The sequence below is a fragment of the Aquila chrysaetos genome, chromosome Z (genome assembly GCF_900496995.4).
Source record: "Aquila chrysaetos chrysaetos chromosome Z, bAquChr1.4, whole genome shotgun sequence".
Classification (NCBI taxonomy): domain Eukaryota; kingdom Metazoa; phylum Chordata; class Aves; order Accipitriformes; family Accipitridae; genus Aquila; species Aquila chrysaetos.
In genome coordinates this window covers 59339855-59360058 of record NC_044030.1, presented here as the reverse complement: position 1 = coordinate 59360058, position 20204 = coordinate 59339855, and the positions used below count along the sequence as shown (strand labels likewise).

At 35.8% G+C, this 20204-nt stretch overlaps 1 protein-coding gene across 8 annotated transcripts in view; it reads right to left on the bottom strand.

Moving 5' to 3' along the window:
• Positions 1–20204, bottom strand: part of FCHO2 (FCH and mu domain containing endocytic adaptor 2) — a 95300-nt gene that overhangs the window by 60911 nt on the left and 14185 nt on the right. For all 8 annotated transcript variants that reach the window (XM_030003795.2, XM_041120705.1, XM_030003790.2 and 5 more), the window contains exons 3-8: positions 14585–14659; positions 13073–13214; positions 12830–12982; positions 8997–9101; positions 2373–2471; positions 1156–1252 (exon numbers count right to left, since the gene is read on the bottom strand). In XM_030003795.2, the coding sequence (XP_029859655.1) occupies positions 1156–1252; positions 2373–2471; positions 8997–9101; positions 12830–12982; positions 13073–13214; positions 14585–14659 (671 nt within the window). The remainder of the gene's footprint in view (positions 1–1155; positions 1253–2372; positions 2472–8996; positions 9102–12829; positions 12983–13072; positions 13215–14584; positions 14660–20204) is intronic.

Below are 20204 nucleotides of genomic sequence, written 5' to 3'. Positions count from 1 at the left end.
CAGTGAGACAGAATCCTAAATGCAAGACGGAGATCCCTAGCCACGACACCTCGGCGATAGCTAGTCAAAGAGGTCTGAACACTGAATTTTCACATGTCTTTGTCCTGATTTCAGACCAACTGAACTTGAACCCCTGAAGTTCATACTTTTTCTGTCTTAATTTTTACTGAAAAATTGCAAAATACAAAGGAAAATTTTTCCATATACAATCTCACTCAGCCCACTTGGATATCAGCTTTAGTGGATCACAGAAAGAATATGAAACAATGTTATGTTAAAGACACCTCAGAGAGGCATTGTAAGATACCTAGTAATCATATTTAACAATTTAATATACATTCTCAAGATCTTCTCTGTTATATACATCCTTGCTCTGAAAAAAACCTTTGTGCTTCTGAACTAGAAGACAAAGATGCTAGTCAGGACTCCCAGTGCTGAAGAAAATAGAAAACAGTACTACTGAATTCCTGTATTCACACACCTAGTGACTGTGTATTCATGCCCAAACATTAAAGTGAAGTCTTTATTTTTCCTATAATGCTAGATACACAGTACTGTGAGATTGTCTTTTTATGCCAGTCCAGCGAAGTCTTATATATCATACCCAACAAAGCAGTACTTTCAGAAAGTACTACTCAATTTGCTGCTTAGTAAAGAAACAATCTACATACAATCTATTAAAATGGATAATTTTGCAAGCTAACCAAATAAACTGATGCAACTGTGCCAATAGTTCAATAAGCAGTTTTATAGACTGTTTGGAATATACCCATAAATTCATATTAAATAAAGTTCTGAAATATAATTTATGCAGAAACACATAGCAGACAACACATTGTGCAAAGAACTTCAGATTCTTGACAAATTTCACTGACGTACCAAGCAACAGTATAGTTAAAAAGCTTCCTTGAAGGTCTACATAGAGGGACTAATTGCCATGCTTTATGAACACAAATACTACACATACATAATAAATTGTGTATCAATTCCTATGAAAAATTTAATATCAAAGCTAATGAATTCTGAGAATTTGAAATGGTAATTGTACATTAAAAATATAACACATTAACAAATAGGGGGTTGACCTTTTATTATGAGTGGAAATCTGCAGTTTTAAAATTAGCATTTCCTACTCTGTTATTTTTAATATCTTACCAGGTCTTTCCTTGCCAGTTCCTTTTGACTCAGCAAATTTCTGTATTAAACTCTCAACTGTAGTATTTGTCATGTTATTAATAAACTCTTCGTGCACCTTCAAAAAAAACCACACCACACAAAAGAAATTTAAAAACTAGTAATTGAAAGAATGTAATGAACTTTAAAAAGTGGTTTTCTGTAGTTACGGTTCAAAATCCTTCCCTCTAAAATATATTACAGGGCTTCCAGAAATCAACAGGCATTTTATCCAGGAAATCCTTTCTTTGCTTTAGTATTAGCAAGTATGTGTACAATACAGATAGAAATTAGGAATGAAAGAATACAGCTTGATGACGGGTCTAGGATTTACTTCCATTTCTTCCATCTAAATAACTTGTGTATATATCATTTTCTGAATTTGTCAGCAACATGTCCCACTACAATATCAGGAAGACAAGCAGTCTCTTAAGCCAGCACCAGTTAAGGGTGTGACCTGTTATTATTGTATTATCACAGCTCCCACCTGCTTGAGTGAAAGCATTACTGTTGTAATGCTTTTGGTCTGAAAAAGGAACAACCACATGTTGTTAATAAGAATTTTTTCCAACAAGGCAGTATGTATATGCTTTAGAAATAAAGAGCATGACCCTTGTGACCATCATTCATTAGCAGAAAACCTCAAAACTGAGGAAAATAGTGACTCTAAGTGTACACAAATAAAACTACACTTCAAACCATCTAAAAATTAAGGACTACTTGTAAGGATTATTAATTAAACCAACTTACACCTAAAGAAAAGATACTATAATAGCTTCTGTTACTGAAGATCTTTTGCTCATAAAACCTGAAGTGTATAAAAAATTTAGAAACTTTTCAGAGTGATATAATTTCAAGTTTTAGTCAAAGAAAAGCACAAGTATCCCAATTATGTGTGAAATGAGTGTTAATTTCATATCTAGGGAACAGAACTTTGAAATACACTAAAAAGTCTTCAAATTGACAAAATGTTTTGTTTTGTTACGACAAAATTTCTTCAGATTTTTTCTGTAAATTTTGCGATACTGAACTTATAAATGCAACAGGAAGCCATAAAAATTTGAGCTTATGTTGAATTTACCATAATTTGAAAGATGTAATCTTGTAATTGCCACAAACACAGTAAGAAATGTTCCATTTAATAGTTAAGAAAAATACATAGCATAATCCAATCAAACAAATGATAATATAAAAATTACCTCTCCTATTTGTAAATGAATTTCTTTTATGGTATTTGACAATGATTCTATAATCTCTTTCATACGAAGAAGGTGTGTTTCTTCAATGTCTTGAAATTTCTGTAAATGAATACAAGCAATTAATCATAATGAAAGCATTTCTTGAAATACTAAACCTTAAATTTTAATAATTAAGTACACTAAGTGGATACCCCCCACACCCCCACCTTCCACCCCCATTTTGTTTTGGTTTTTTCAGATCTTGATCATGGTAATTACAATGTTTAAGAAAGGAAGGTACGGAATTCACAGTTATGAAATAATGTACTTTAAAATAGAATATATCCTTTAAGAACCATTACCCAGGTTTTTTACTTATTCCTTAAACTTTCATCTATCTTGACTTTTCAAAAAAATCTGACCTATTTCTACCAAAAGAAAATGGGGTTAGAGAGTGTTTTAAAAAAAGTCTTTTCTCCACTACTTAAAGAGTCTTTTTTTCATCTAAACCCAGAAATCTTATTTCTGGATCCATTTTACATTTCCTTCTTAGCACCCTCTCCTCCTGCTCACAATATACACATGCTTTCTCTTTTTCTAGTTAAATCTATATCCTTTTCTTCTTTAAATATGATTCATTTGTTTGATCTTTAAACTACTGTATATAATCTTTGCAGTTTGTTCCATTTTACCCAGACTTCCAGCTGACAGCCATTTTAAAATCACTTCCAATGTTTTCAATTACGCATTCCTAGCCAAAGATCAGAACTAAAAACGTCCCCATTCTCTGCAACAGTCAACCATAATTGTCTTGAAATCTTTGTTTACTTCTGCTCTTTCTTAGTTCTCTTCCTATTTCTGTGACTGCCCTTTCATGTGCATCCAACTTTGGAGCACCACTTAATCCTCTCTCCAATTTGTACAGGGTTCTCCGAAGACCATCTCTCCACATTTCACACCTCCTGCTACTCTGATTCACAAACAGAACTCCATAGTAACAAGTCAAATATCTCTGACTTCTAACCTCTCAGTCTTTCTTTTGCCATACTTACATATCTCTCTAGCCATCAATCAAGCAGAATACTTTTTTTCTTCTCCAACAGCCTTCCTCTTAATTACAGAGGATATGGTCATCCTCTGTAGCCTTTCAAAACTATCTATGGTCCATCTCTATAGTATCTGCTCTCAGTCACTATCAGGTTATCAACACATGTTCACAATGCATCCTTCCAATGTGTGCCTGTTTCCACTACCTAATTTTAACCTAAACACACAGCCAACTTTTGAGGTTATGCCAATGATGCCTCCTTCATGTTTGGTTTGAGCTCCCCATAAAACTCTGCAAAACAGAGGTACCAGTCTCCTTTAAACTATTCTCTATAACGCATATCAAAAAAGTGGACAATTCAGAGATTTTTTTTTGCCTCTTATGTCAGTTGAAAGCATTCCCGTCCCCCAGTTGTTTCCTTATTTCTTGTTTATTGTTTTATACTTAAGATTTAAAGTCTTTGAAGTAGAGCCATCTTGGCCTTGTACAGTACATAATACAAAGAGGATCTGATCAAAGAATAAAGCTAGGTACTTGTGCTGGTTTTGGCTGGGATAGAGTTAATTTTCTTCATAATAGCTAGTAGGGGGCTAGGTTTCGGATTTTTGCTGAAAACAGTGTTGATAATTCAGGGTTGTTTCAGTTATTGCTGAGCAGTGCTTACACAGTCAAGGCCTTTTCTGCTTCTCACCCCACCCCACCAGTGAGCAGGCTGGGGGGGCACAAGAAGTCGGGAGGAGACACAGCCGGGACAGCTGACCCCAACTGACCACAGGGATATCCCAGACCATAGGACGTCATGCTCAGCATATACAGCTGGGGGAAGAAGAAGGAAGAGGGGAACGTTTGGAGTGATGGTGTTTGTCTTCCCAAGTAACTGTTACAGGTGATGGAGCCCTGCTTTCCTGGAGATGGCTGAACACCTGCCTGCCAATGGGAAGTGGTAAATGAATTCCTTGTTTTGCTTTGCTTGCGTGTGCAGCTTTTGCTTTACCTATCAAACTGTCTTTATCTCAACCCACCAGTTTTCTCCCTTTTACCCTTCTGATTCTTTCCCCCATCTCATTGGGGCAGGAGTGAGCAAGTGGCTGTGTGGTGCTTAGTTGCTGGCTGTGGTTAAACCACGACAGCCCTATAATACAACCACATCACTCATATCACAGGTATAATCATTAACTGAATTGTTTACTTTCACTTTTGAAAGATTAGTCCATCTTAAAAAGATGCACTGAAATGAACCTGTAATGTTAATGACCCAACAAATGCAAGCCACTACTTAGTGTTTTAAGCTACAGTACAAATGAAAAATTGTCGACAGGATCTTTAGCTGTCCAACTTAGTATACACAGTTTAAGTAAGCATTGCTCCTTTTTGTAAACTTGTGTTTTCTTGTAAGTTTTACAATGTTTTTTAAAAATGAATTATTACTCATTCTTGAACTTTATTTGTATGAAGACTGCTCAACAGCAAAATCATCCAAAGTCAACTCTACTCAGTTCTAGATAAGACAGAAGGACTTTTAAAGAATAATGTAGCACTTTCAGCTATTAGATCCTTTCCAATGATTGACTGTGCTATGTGATTTTAAAAGAAGCTTCTAGCAAGGTGGAAAATCCAGCAAATAAGACATCATGTTTTCTTAGCAACTGCATAGCAATTGCATAATACAGCTATAGCTTCACTCAGAAAAATCTTTCAACATGAGGAATTTCTGTCATATCCAATTTCTAAACAACAGTGAACTATATTTTCCTGCTTCTTTGATCACAATAAAACCTTCCATGTTTATCACAACAAAAACCATAATTTGCAATTCAAGATTAGGAAGATCGTATGTTTCAAAATTCAACCTCTCAAAATCATGTATCACAAGTCATTTCACTTTGATAACTGTGGGTAAGAGAGTAAATGACAAGAGGAAAAATACATAATATTTATGCAACAAGATTGGTGGAGTTTAACTAAGAAAAGAGGACAGCTAAGTGAGGACATTACTACATGATTACCTAGAATAACGCCACAGCAATTCAAGATGTTTGTCCTCAGAAAAACAGTATGTGAACAGTATAAAACAGATTTAAGCTAAGCCAACTGATTTTGCACTGAAACAGCTGAGAATGCTCACACTCCTCATTGATTTCGCTTTCAGAACTAGTATATTTCACTTGAAATATACTCTAAATTAAGATGATCTAGGGTGTTCTTCATATACAAGTGGGCTTCCACATATTCATGGGTGTTGCTGTTTTTCCTATCGCATCATCTTTAAATTAGCCCTCCTGCAATCAAACTGTAGATGCAACTATGCTATTATACTTAAAACAAATTCCACAGATAAGACTTACACTGGCAGAATGGCAATTTTCATTTCCAATGTGGACAGCTGTGGAAAGCTTCCAGGTGTCCATTATCACATTACGTGAAAATTTCAATTTTATGTAAAACGGTTGTTGCAGTTAAGGAACTAAGGACATTTAGACAAGTGTGGTTCGTAGTGTGAGGTGACTTTGTACCATTTTTTATTGAGAAAAAGCCCAACCCAACCCCAAAAGATCCTAACTGCGCCTGTCCTGTCATCCTCTGCTCCGCCCCCCTGCCCTTGCCAAATCAAAACAGCCCAAAAACATGGTGAGGTTTTCCCAGCTGTAACATCTGATATAGTAAAAAGACTTTTTTCCCCCTCTCTATGTCACAGCCTGGTTTAAATAGGTAATAGCTACCTAATAACACAAATACGAAAGCTGAACAAAGAGCACCTTCATATTCTGTCTCTGTATACAAAATAAGCTTTTATTTTTCTCATGCTTTTGTTGTAGCAGATTGTTTAAATGGATTATTTTTTTTTTTAGTACATGATGAAAAGCCCAGCTAGTTTGCTTGCTGAAAGCCCCTACATTTTCACTAATTCACTGACAATGAAATCCATTTCAAATACTCTTCATGTTTATCTTCTGTCAGTTCTAAAAAAACTCCTGTTCATTAGTCACAGCTTTCTTGCTCACTGGGGACAAGTTTACAGTGCAATTTAGCAAGGCCAGCTTATTGAAGTCATATTTGTTAAATTTTTTCTTGTTGTTTCAGAAAGCAGTAAGTCAACTGTATAAACACAGCCTCTTTCTTGTATGGTAAGGAATAGACAGCAGACAGCTTTTGTGGGACTAAATAAAGATTTAAAGCAACCTGATTGGACTTGCTCTGCAGTGGATCAGAAGCATTCACAGGATCTGTTTCAGTGGGGTTCAGTAACTTCCAGAGCAAGCTAAATAACAAACAGGGCAGGAACTTCTTGATCCAGAAAAGCCACACTTGTATATGACTTGAGACAAATAAATGAAACAGTTCAGTATTTTTTCTGGTATTATTTGATTTCTTTCTAGCAAAAGGTGTGGCCTACAGCAAAAGTCAGGCTGCACTACAATTTATACAAACCACACAATGATGGAGTTACTGGAACGCTTACTGAGCAAATACAACAATTACAGTAACAGGAACACTACAAAAAAGTTACCATTTTGGGTAGTAGCAGTATGTGTTCACATGTCAGTTTGATTCCACCTACTTTTATTTCTGGAAACTCTCCAGGAGGAATGTTACACTTCAATGATTCTTTTGTTGCTATTATATTTTACTTGTTTCCAAGAATTGTTTCAAGATACATATTAGTTAAGTTTAAAAAGGCTGCCAAGTCTCCAAATTCTCAAGTGCTTGTAATCACACATGCCAATTCCAATTCTATTGCCAGTCAAATTGCCTAGGGACAACTGATATGCAAATATTTTAAGTTACAGTGACAGACACACAATACTAAGGCAACAGATGTAAATGTGTAAGGTGGACACATATGCAAGTGAGTCCAGGCCAGTGTCACATGTTAAACCAGCTTAAAGATGCAATTCTCTACCCTTGGTACCACACTGCCTCTGCCTTTGTGCCAGCAGAAATGCTTGTGTGATCTCTTAATAAATCAGACTACAGGTCTCTTCTGGGTTAAGCCAACCTTCCTTCACATATTAGTTTTAGCTGGATTAATTCTACAAGGTAGCTCCTCACACAAACACTTGACAAAGGAAGAAGCATGGAAATAGGACAACTGCTACTTTTGACAGCAATGCTAACTTAAAACATGTAGTGAAAACACAGCTCCACAGATCAGAGGTGATATGGCCTAGACCATGGTACCCATGAATTTTCTTGTTAAACTTTTAATAAAGCCTTTTTATACCACTGAGTAACTGCAATCATCACTGTTTTATACTCCACAATAATAATAAAAAAAGCATTTAAAAGTCACAGATTTTTTTAAAAGGAGAGGAGAATAATGTACATAACGAAATTTAACTCAAACTGAAAAGAAAAGCATAGGGAGTAGAGCTCCTTCAGCCAGAACTGACTCAAGATACTACACAAAAAAATGCCTTCTGCAAACTCTTCAAGGGAAGGTTGTCAAGACTCCTAATGTAACAGTCGTGTTAAAAGCAGAATTTTGCAGTAGCATGCCTGAGCACTTCTTTGTTGCAAATGCCTGGACTGTGGGGTGGGAGGGAAGAGTTCTGGTATGTGATGTATGTGGTATCCTTTCTCTTACAGCTGTGTTCAGTATCTGTTTAGAGATGAAGTAGATCAAATTCTAATGACGTTCTCAAAGTAGGAAAGCAGTTCACAGTCTAGGACAGTGAAGCTTTTTACAAGTCAGCCTACACAATCCTCATGCTGTGAAATCTTAGCTTCCAAGGAGTTAAGGAAAACCCTAAGACTTGTATGTTAAAAATATAAGTATCACTGAACATCCCTAATAATTCCATTTATGCCTAAAAATTAATCTTTGAAACTAATGAAAAAAGCAAAGAATATTCAACCAGAAAAAAATTGCTATCTTGTAAAAGCTTTACTAAGCTGAGAAACATATACAAATATGCCAACCAGTCCTCAACTAACTATTACTACTAAAAGCAGAAATTATGAAGTTTGCTTTTTGAAATCTGGGGCCATGGAAAAAAGTCTGCTATCAACAGATTTGAAAAAGACACTTTAAAATGTAATAAGAAGCAGCATATGCAATTATACAGAGAACTTGATATCCTCTGGAGTACAGATTAAAAGTCTTTAAAAAAACCCAGAAACTTGAACAGATTTAAAGGCTTTTCACAACCTCAGGTAAACCCCAGAAAGACTCTTTAACAACCTGTAACTAAATTGTTTTGCTGGAATTATAATGAAAAAACCATGATGGATCCAACATTAAAACTCCTATGAATGAGTTCTGGGTGTACAGCAATCCTGGGGACTTCCCACATGATCAAAATTCATCTACAAGACCTCTGGAAGTTCATTTTGTTTTCTTCCTAAAAATTTCTTCAAAAAGTCTTTCTGGAGTGCTAATGCTAAACTGTGTCATTCAAGGACAGTGCCACCACAACATACATGGTCAATGTTTGCCCTTCAAACATATTACTTCTGACATTATTGTTCATATCAATTTCCAAAGTAGATCATTCTATTGAACCAGTTTTTCAAAACCTTTGATTTCAGATGTCTTCAGAGATGAAATAGCATATAATAATCTATTTTAAAGGTAACTCATTTAATATAACACTTACCTGTGCAGTTTCTGTCATTTTCTGTTCAAAATCAGATTTAAATGCAGCATATTTCTCCACATATAGTTTATAGGTATCTGTAGCTTTTTTTGATTTAACTGCTGCCTGTAGATCAGTAGAAAGAAGTGTCAAATGTCACACATACAATCTGATCCAAGGTTTTTCAAGTCACTATTAAAAGAAAGCCTAGGATGACCTATAAAAAATATTCAGGGGCATATAAAAACACTGAAGTATCATTACAAAATTTCACCACCAAATAACTCAGTTTCAAGCCATTAGAGATTTCTGTCTAAAGCTATACATAAACTACATAAAAAGGTAACAAAGCAATTACCTCATTTAAATCTCTTCCCCTTATTAGCAATTACAAATTTATAATATACTTATTTTGAAATAAAATTTGTATTGCTAAAGTTAACTAATTAGCTCTTGTCAAATATTTAGATCTGGAACAGAAAAACAGGAAGGAAGGGTTGGAACACAGAGCAAGCTGTTATTTGTGCAATTTTGAAAGAGTCAACAGTAAAAAAAACAAGAAGGTGCAGTTCTCTGTTAGAAATGAAGAAATTCAAAAGTTTTTTTCTAGCTTCTTTGTTCAACATGCCTACTTTCTCTCATTGAAATTTCCCATCAGCTGTAACTCAAAAGTATTCCTGAATTGTTAATGACATCACTAAAGACAGCTGTGTGTTTACTATTTGTTCTAGTTGTGAATAGCTTTCTTCCCCTCTTTTAAATTAATTTCATCTGTCCCACATGCAATGAATTGTGAAGCTGACCATTATATATAACTTTCATATTAATTAACACAAAGAAGCCCTCTGGAAAGAGAGAGTTATATTCTGCAATTTTGAAGAGAAAAATAATTAAAAATCATGAGTAACAGTATAGCATTAGCACTTGTTCACCTGCGGAAACATCAACCATGACTTCAAAGGAAGAGGAATCAAAGCTACAGTTCCATTTTTCCAGTTACAAAGAAAGCTTAAGTTGATCTTTGTTACGTAGTCTTCTAAACCCAGTATAACAGAACTCGAAAATACTTCACTGTATGAAGAATATGAATCCTTCAGGCATTAAAAGGAGAACGTGACAGGTTGGATCAGACCAATCAGTTACTTGTCCTGAATTTTACTTCATGATTCTCACTCTTGCATATTCACACAGGTGAATTACCAAGAAGAAAATAGTCTTGTTTCCCAAATGCCATTTACTATGCTGAAAGTACAAGGTGCTCTATGAACACTTGCTTTTAAAAATAATTAAGACTGCTTTGCTATAAGATGATTTCAAACTTAACTGTTGAAAAGGAAGGAAATGCCAAATTAAAAGATTTAAAAAATAAGGTTTTTTGTAAAGCATTATGTAATTGAACCCCATATGCATGGGATTTTGACAAAACCAAAACATTCTCTGTCTCTTGTAATCATGTTTAATGATGAGCAGAATCTGAGTGTTATGTGCTGAAGAGCATCTACAAAAAACAACTACTCAGCAGGACAGACAAAATGATAAAACACATGAACATTGTATGATTAACTAGTGATCTCTTCTGAAAACAAGATGTGTCTATTCTCATGTGCAGCAATTGCTAGAACTCTAGTAGATTTACAGTAAGTGAAAGAATAAGAATCAGTCAAGAATTTTTTGTCAAGTCACTATAAATAGAGAAGTTCACATGTCAAAGAACAACAGGAAATTATTACACAAGTTAACACTAACTTCCAGCTGCAATGAAAATTGCAAGGTCTCAAACACCTTCTCAGATTCTTCAATAAGGTTTTTCTCCAAATGTCTGGCTTTGTGATAAGCTCTTACCATATTGGTGCAGATCCCCTGCTTTCTGATAAAGTAGTTATTCTGCAGTTTTGATAGAAAACATTTTTTATGTTGTGCTAAAAGTAATAAACCTATTCTCTGCCAAAGGAAAAATAAATTAATACAATCTTTGCCACCATGTTTCTGAAATTACAAGTATAAACTTGAATAAAGACATGACTGAAGAGATGTAACGATCACTTTTACTTGCTCCCACTGGAAACATTTTTTAAGTACTTGCAGAGCATTCGACTATGGCCTAATTGTTCAAACAGAAGTATCTAGGGAAGATGCATAAAACAGTAAAAAAATGGCCTTCATCCTATAGTGCTTCTTCTTTCTCCCTTCTCATGTAGGCATCAGTTAGACTGAACATTTTTTTGTTTCCAGCTGAACATGGATAATGTTACATCTTAAAAACAAGCCTTTCCATCAAGTCAACTTTTCCTACTGAGAAGTTTCAATCTATTTACAAGAATTCAGAAAAACTATACTTTGAACAGACAGGCAGGAAAACATCTGCCAACCCACCTATTTCTGATTCATGTCTAGAATCCAACATTGTCATTTGAGACAGAAGGTAGGAAACAAAGCTAGATTTATATCAAAGATAAAACAATCAGAACATGGTCAACAGGATCACTTTTGTCATGAGTGAAAGACAATAACCAACACTATCTGCTCCATCAAGATAGCAGTATAAAAGGCACTAAGATCATTCTAACAAGAACAGAGTCCTTCACAGGTCAGGTAATTGAAATGGAAAGAGGCAGAGGTATCAAGACTTAAAAAGAGAAGACACGGTTAGAGACAGGGAAATATGACCTCTTTCCTCTACTACTTAGTTTCCTGAAAACAGGAAAAAGTTACAGTGATGCCAGCAGGTCGAGGGAGGTGATCCTTGCCCTCTACTGAGCACTGGTAAGGCCACACCTGGAGTGCTGTGTCCAGTTCTGGTTGTCTATTGCAAGAGAGACATGGACATACTGGAGAGAGTCCAGCCAAGGGCCACAAAGACTATGAAGGGACTGGAGTGTCTCTCCCATGAGGAAAGGCTGAGAGAGCTGGGACTGTTCAGCCTGGAGAAGAGATTGCTTATGGGGGATCTCATCAATGTATATAAATACCTGAAGGGAGGGTACATAGGAGACAGAGCCACGCTTTTTCCAGTGGTGCCCAGTGACAGGACCAGAGGCAATGGGAACAAACAGAAACACAGGACGTTCCCTCTGAACAACAGGAAACACTCTTCCTGTGAGGGTGACCGAGCAGTGGAACAGGTTGCCCAGAGGGGTTGTGGAATCTCCATCCTTGGAGATATTCAAAAGCTGTCTCGATGTGGTCCTGGGCAGCTGGCTCTAGGTGGCCCTGCTTGAGCAGCTAGGTTGGACAGGATGACCTCCAGAGGTCCCTTCCAACCTCTAACCATTTTGTGATACTGTGAATGGATCAAACTCCCCCATAAGACAAGGACAGTACTAAATACAACATCAAGATACTCATCCCTTGGGGTTTTGGTCCATGAAATTGGAACCTTTTAAATTAGCACTGAAAGCAAGGTTAACTTGTTTTTCTTCTCAATGGAACAGACTTCAAATACTGGTGTAATTAGCTACTTTGTCTCACTGAAGGAACAACACAAAACCTCCTACTCCTTAATTCAATAACAAGGACATTGAGTGTTTGCATATTTACCTAAGGAAATTTATCCAAAAACATAATAGATGCTGAAACAATTATACACAATTTCTGTAAAAGTCACTAAACAAAATTATCATATGATGCAGGTATTTACAAAATAAAGAATTAGAACTGCAGTGCAGTTAGAACACATAAGGAAGTAAGTGTAAACAAAACATAACTAGGCATTCAAAATATGCACATTATGAAATAGCCACAACTACTACTTTTAACTGCTTTTAGCCCTTTCTGAGCATTTCCCTTACTAATACAAGGTGAACGTGTTACTGATTGACAACACAATGAATTAAAGAAAGATGTCACAGAACTACCTTATCAACTTCTCTCTGTGTTGCTCCTTCCTTTTTCAAACGTTCTTGTTCAACACACTTTGCATTGTAGTTTTCCTTTGATTTCTGTAAGGCCTGAGTGATACTTTGAATATTTTGCACTGCTTCCAATGTTCCTGAAACGTCTTCTTTAGTCTGCCAAACATCACAAGGTTGTCAAAAAACCACAATCTTAATTTTAATGTTAACAAGTCATTGGACATGCATAAGAAAAAAATTGATAACCTTTTTATAAGCTTTGATTTGTTCATCTCCATACTTGTGAACTTCTTTTATTAGCTCTTGTAATCTCCGCACAAGATCCAAGTGACAGCTTGCTAGTTTTTCTGTTGAGGTTTTGAAAACATCCCAAACTGGTGCAAATGTCCTAGATTGAGGAAAATAATATTTACTGTCCATCTGGATGTTCTCCTTTTAGTTGGCTATGGTTTTGGTTTTTTTTTTTAATACTGCTAAAGTATATTTGATAAGTTTACAGAAGTTAATTTCTGTTCCTAAAACTGAAACAAACAAAAACCCCAACAACTGCTACAAATTCTTAAAATATGTTTCAAATGTACTTGGAATGCTATCTACTAATTTTTCCATGTTTTACCTGTATTAAGTCTAATGAGTAAAACACAGCAAAGTTCACTTAATCTTCTCTGTCATCAGCACACAATAATGCCAAGTGGTATTCCTAAAGACGATGCGAGAGCAGCTCAAAATAATTTAACATGTTAAAGTATTTTTACATGTATACTTGAATAGTGCAAACAAATCAGAAATTACTTGGTTAGTTAAGTTTGTAGTTGTCTCGCATCATTACAGCCACAAGATGCAGGATAAAAATATTGGCAAAGATGGTCTGCCACTTAAAGGGATTTACTGATTAAGAGATTAACTGTATGGCAAAGGAAGGTGGGGGATGGGTCATTCCTCAGATTGAGATTTCTGTACTGAATGGACTTCTCCAGCTATTCTAAAGATACAGTCCTACCTCAGTTTCCTGGTTAATGCTGCTGAAAAACCAATACTATACATAGCCTTTAAAGCACTGATGTTTAAACTAACATGCACATACAGAACCTTTGAAGAGCAGCAACAACTGGTATCAAATTATCCACTGACAAAAGCTCCCCATATTTCTAGCTGTGATTAGTACAAATAAAAAAAATCTAGCTTCATCTAAGAAGTCTGAGTTCTCATTGGCATAATCTTTCTAATGAAAAAAACATCCATTAATCATTCCAGTTTTTAAAAACATACCCCTTGTATAAAACTTTCATTAAACTATGGAATAAATCTATTGAAAAGTCTCATTCTTAACATCTCTGAGGACAGAAATAATACTCCAGAAAGCAGAAATAATAGAAATAAATAAATTTACTGCCACATTTGCGGACCATATGTTCTTTCTTCAGAATAATTACCATAGGCTTGGGAGCAGAGAACAAAAAGTCATGTTCTTTATTATGTCTGAAAAGAACCCAACCTTAAACACAGAGCAACAGACAGTTCCTCCGTGTTTGGGCTTTGATTTTTTTTTTTTTTTTTAAACTGTGAATAAAGAACTGTAGTGTCTTTGTTTTTCTCCTAGCTGCATGATATTTTGCATGGTTACTGAAGAACTAACAATCATCTTTAAAGGTGGCAAAGTTATGCTACCTTCAACATCATCAATAAAATATTCAGAATCAAACTTGATTCTTAACATGTATGCAGTTATTTATTTCTCGCTTATGTACACTTACTTACCCAAGTTGTGTGTAATTGCTCGCTGATTTGGCTAGTTTTGTCATTGACCTTGAATATGCCTCCTCTATTGTTGCCCTGTCAAAGAAAGCCATCAAAAGCATAATCGAAATTTTAAAGATATTTGAAGACAGATGAATATGCATTCTAAAGGTGCAAAACAGAGGACTTTGTACTTCAGCTGGAAATGACTCCATTTTAATGACCCCTCAAAAACTATATGCAAAGTCACAGAAGTATATTTAAAAAAAAAATAAATCTGAGAACCCTCTGACAGTGTTGCAGGGAACAGAAACAAATAAAACCTAGGGACTCAAGACTTTAAAAAGATGATTCCTTTCTTCCTATACTCTCTGCTGTTCCCCTCTGACTTTAACATTCTTTAGTAACAGTCAGAACAAAGTGATGTAAAAATCATCCACCTAACACTGTCTAAACACCAGAGATTTACAGAGCAACAAAATCAAATATATTTGTAACGAAAACATTAAAATAAACAAACTGAATACTTACTGAGCAATCACATTGAATAAAACGGGGCCTTGTCTAACTTTTTTGTGGGGGGGGGGTGTTGGTTTTTTGTTTAAGTTCTTTGCATAGTAATATTTGAGTTTGGAAAATAATAAAATAACAGCAATGAAAAGTATTGTGTTCTACTGTTTATACTCATTTTTAAAGAAGGTTGTCTCAATACATTCTGATTTATTTTGGAAAACCTCTTCCTCACATCAAGTTTCATTATATTTTCCTGCACTCAAACCCACAATTTTACTAGTCTTTTGGAGATTCAAAATCCAAGGGTCAGCACAGATTGCCTCCTTAGAGCCTCTGTTGGGGCAATTGCAACGGCATAGCAGTCACACACAACATATCACAGCAGTGGCTCCCTGCAAGTCCTTCCCCCATCAATCTTCCTCACCCTCCTATTACTAAGGTAAAGGTACATGCTATTTTAATCTTCCACTCTAGATCAATATGCAATATGTAGTGTCACCTTAGATTTAGAAGCATCCTAGATTTGAGTAAATACTGTAATTGCCTTTTCTTGAAAATGCAAAAGCTTGAAGCAATTTCTTTCCCGTTGTTTAATTCCTTTAGTCAGGGGCAAAAGAGAGAAAAAAGGGACATGAAGAATTCACCCCTCTCTCAAGTTATACCATGACTATAACCACTTATTGCTGAGGCTGAGGTTTTTATTTCTCCTTTACAGCAACGCTTTCCAAGCAAAAATAATTTTATTATGAAAATATGAAACAAAGTAGCAGTAGTCACCTGAAACAGAGGCATGTCTTTAAACCTACTGAACTTCCAGTCAGTTGGACAATCAATTTGGAGAAGGGGATTAAACTGTAAAATACAGTAACTCAATTCCATTTTAAATCTCATGTACAAACAACTGTGAAGTTATTCACCATAAAAAAAGTCTATTCATTTTATCCTCCTTCCACATATGTACATATATTTGATGATAAGAAAAAGTTAAAGTTTCCAAGGTTTGGAATTCTTGCTCACTGCACAGCAACAAGCATATATGCACAGACACCCAGAAGAGACACTAATGTTTTTTAATTACCATGATGAACAATATATTTTGATTAGCAATAGCTTCTATCTAAGTTTTCTAGCTTTGAGAGCTCAGTGCCTTTTTTTATCTTTTTTTTTTTTTTAACACAAGATTTCTGACCAAAATCCACACCTCTTTTCTTACCTGAGCAATCTCCACAAACGTGGAGTTCTACAATTTACCACACAATGTCAACATACAACAGTTACAAACACTAACAACTGAAAGATGCTGTTGCTGACCAGTTGGGCATATCTACATTTATCCTATCAACTGACTTTCCAGGGCACTCTGATGTACAGGTAACACACTATGAACGCCTCAGTAAATTAATTTTCACCCATTTGAAAATCTGTCTTTGCTTGGGATCTGTTAAACATTTAAAAGTTAAATGGGAATATATGCATTGCCAGTTTCTTCTTATCAAGGAGATTCTTTTCATGACACTTACAGGCAAGTGGTGCAGAAAAACATTTCAAAGACTTCTGGAGAAAAGCCAACACAATACCTATTCAGTTCCTATCTGAGCACAGTGGTTTCTTACATGTAAACAGTTTAGGTGTTAAATACACCCAAACACAAAGACAGTTCATCCACAAAACCTTCCGAGTATTCAAAGAAAAAAACCCTGTGGGGCAGCTGAACCTTCTTATATTTTCACTTCTTTAAAAACAAAATTTCTACATGCTTTGTCAAGAACAGAACAAAGATACCTATCTTTCAGCAGACAGATAGCTCTGCCCCACCCAAGATTTACCAACATTGAGCAGATTGTCTGCCACAAAATTCATTCTTTTAGATTATGTATTTCTGAACCACAGATCCAACTGTCTCTCAGTTCTTTTAGTACTTGACCATTAACAAATACTCAAAAAACAAAAATGAAAAAGTGAAACAACACTGTTGAAAATTTAGTTGGTATTGACTAACTGAACACAGCCAAGGAGGAAACCTTCTGCTCCTTCTAGGAATATCCAGCTGGAACAGCAGATACAGTATAGAAATATTACACTATTACAAATGAACACATTTCAAACATTTTTGGTTTTTTTCAGAGGAAACAACTTTGCAATTTCAGAAGGTTCTTACAGAAGTTTTGAAAGAAAAATCTTCAAAAAATCCTTAAGCTGACTATAATTAAAAAAACACTTTCCCACATCCTATACAATTTTTCTTTCCTTACTACTATTTCTAAGGCTGGAGAAAAGGGAACAACAGACTCTTCCCAGTTAGGCTGCACACAACCAAAACACTATTCTGAACAGCCCAAGTAACAGAGGCTGGCTTCATACAGACATGTCCTTTGTGCCCTAAGCAGTCTGTACATCCAAATACACTCAACCATCTTTCCTTTCTCTTTGAGATCACTCCATAAAAAAAGCAAATTATCTGGCTACTCTGGAGTCTCCAGCAATCCAGACTGACCAGGTGACTACTGTCAAACAGTACATAGGAAGGTTAAGTACTCTAACTTGTTGAAAGTATTATCACCAACTCAGATCTGTTTCCTCTACCTATCCAGCAGTTTTCAGTTTTTGCTCTTCTGTGTTTCCACTTCTGAAAAAAAAAGGCCAATATGTTCAAAAGGAATGAAAGGACAGATGTGAAGAAAGTTCAAATGTATGTAAGTTTAGTTTTCACAGGAAAAAATCAGGTACATAAAAGTCAGGGCATAAAACACTAGATCTAGGAGGCTCCTAATTGTGGGAGAATTTGTGGGAGAAATTGTGGGAGGATGAAGGAAACTGCACAAGGCACAACTGTTGTTGTAAGTTTACTAACTGCACAAAGGCACAATTATTATGAGCTTGCTGAAGAATGCACAAAAAGTAAAACAAGGTCGGGCGTACGTGACTGATAACAGGAGGGCGATGTGACTGAAGACAGAGTGCAAGACAGCATGCAGGTGGAGGAAACTATTCGCGTGATTAGAGGACTTTATCCAATTAGACTATTGTTAAGTGCATGAACGGCACATGTTAACCAATCAAAAATGGCTTATGCGTGAGTAGATACTAGAAACATATATAACTGAGTGTTGCGCAGTTAATAAACGGAGAAATCATTTGATCCACAGTATCTGTGTTGGTCTGTTTTCTCCCCAGGGCGAGTCCCTGGCGACGTGTTGTTTTCCCTAGATTGTCGCAGCGGAGAAAGTGCAACACCTAATAAATGTTGTTCATCCGCTTACATATTTCTAGCAGAAAACAGTGCTGCAAAATAATATTCAGACTATACTCTGGAGGAAGGAGGGGAACAGATGATTGTGTGCAGCATCTCTTCATTTCTTTGCAATAAACAAAGATGCAAAACAGACCATGGTCAAGACAACTGGACTGTTGTAAAATACTGTTGAAGTACTGCCCAATCCAATTTCTTTAGAGATCAAGAGTTTGACCCATGTGAATAGACGTGTGCTACTGAACCATATTTACTTCCTGGGAAATTGACTGACATCCCACAGTAATTTCACAATGGTAGTGAAGGGCTTCACTGCCTAGACATAGACACTCATAAACATTTTACTAAAGAGAGGACACCAAATATTTAAAGTCCATCTATTGCTTTGAAACTACAAACTATATGCCACAAATTACTGTTAGCTTAGACTGAGATTGATCAGTGATGCGCCCTCACTTGAAAAGAAATACCTATTTGGCATTCAACTGCTTTTTTTAATGGCAGCCTGGCATACTGAGATGCATCAGTAAAGCAGGGCTGAAGAAAACGCAATGGAACAGATAGGATACAAGGTTTAATATCCTGATGGGAGAAGGTCACTGGAAAGGACTGAACTTACTGCTGCTAGTCTGCATCACTGATAGGTGTTTTCCAATACCAGGGCAAGTTGCTCTTAAGGAACTATATTGAAGCCTTGCCAAATAAATTAAAATGTAGCACTAAGATTCTAGCGGATCTTAGTGTGTTAATGAGAACTTAATTTTTTCATGTTTAACCAAAAATGCTGTAAAATGGCTGCATATCTCTTTGGCACATCCTGATCCACGCAACAGAACAGAAAAGACATTTCTTGATCTCTCATTGAGGATAATGTGCCCACATGGATCCTCATGTATTCCTACATTTACTCTTACATGTTACTTAGACTTGTTTAACTGGGAACAGAAAATTGTCTCCTTCTTGAGAAATCACTAGAATTAATCAGCAGAAACTTCAGCTGAAACATTTTTAATATGTGGAGAAAGGTCCAAGTATTTTATTTATTGATTGCAAAGGAACATCTCATTTAAAATTTAATTTGGGGGAGCTTATAGGGTGAAAAAAACCTAGAACACCACAGGTTTTTTACTAGGAATTTTGTGTAAAATGAACTGTCAAGTTTTATTTAAGACAATATAACAAAGCAAAGAATGCAAGCAAGATACAGCATCAAGTTATTTTTACCTATTTACATAAGCCCTTTCACCTTAGGACCAGTATGAATAAAATGGAGCATGTCCAAAGAATACAACATAAAGGAGATAAGAAGCAGAGTGAGTGAGAGAGCTTCTCACCTTCTAAATACGGAGGTTAATCAAAATGCAACAGATGTAAAACTACTAAAATTAAATATGTCCAGGTGATGTACAGCTTAGGTCTATGACTTACTGCTATAAAAACTAAGTGATTCCAAAAATTAAAGCAGATTTCAAAGGAAAGATCCAGGCACTCACAAAGATAACACAAGGCAAACATTTATAACAGTCAATATTAAAAATACAAGCCTGTAAAGCCTTAAGCATTTCATACTAAACATGAACAGCATGATATTCTTCCACTCAATCCAATGCAGGATTTCACTGGAACCCTGTCTGGCTTCATAATGTGTTCTCTGGAATCAGTGATTCTTGAAACACAAGATTCCTTGGGTTGTGTAGTCCTTCCAACAGGAGACTGCCCATCACATGTGGACTCTGTAACTCACCCATTTCTACTTAGTGGAAAGATTTTTGTCATTTTCTCCAATTTACTTTGAAACTATGCGAATGTCAGCGCAACTGAATACCTGCTACATTTGTGGCGGTTACATTTTGTGGAAATTGAAAAGAAATTCTCTGT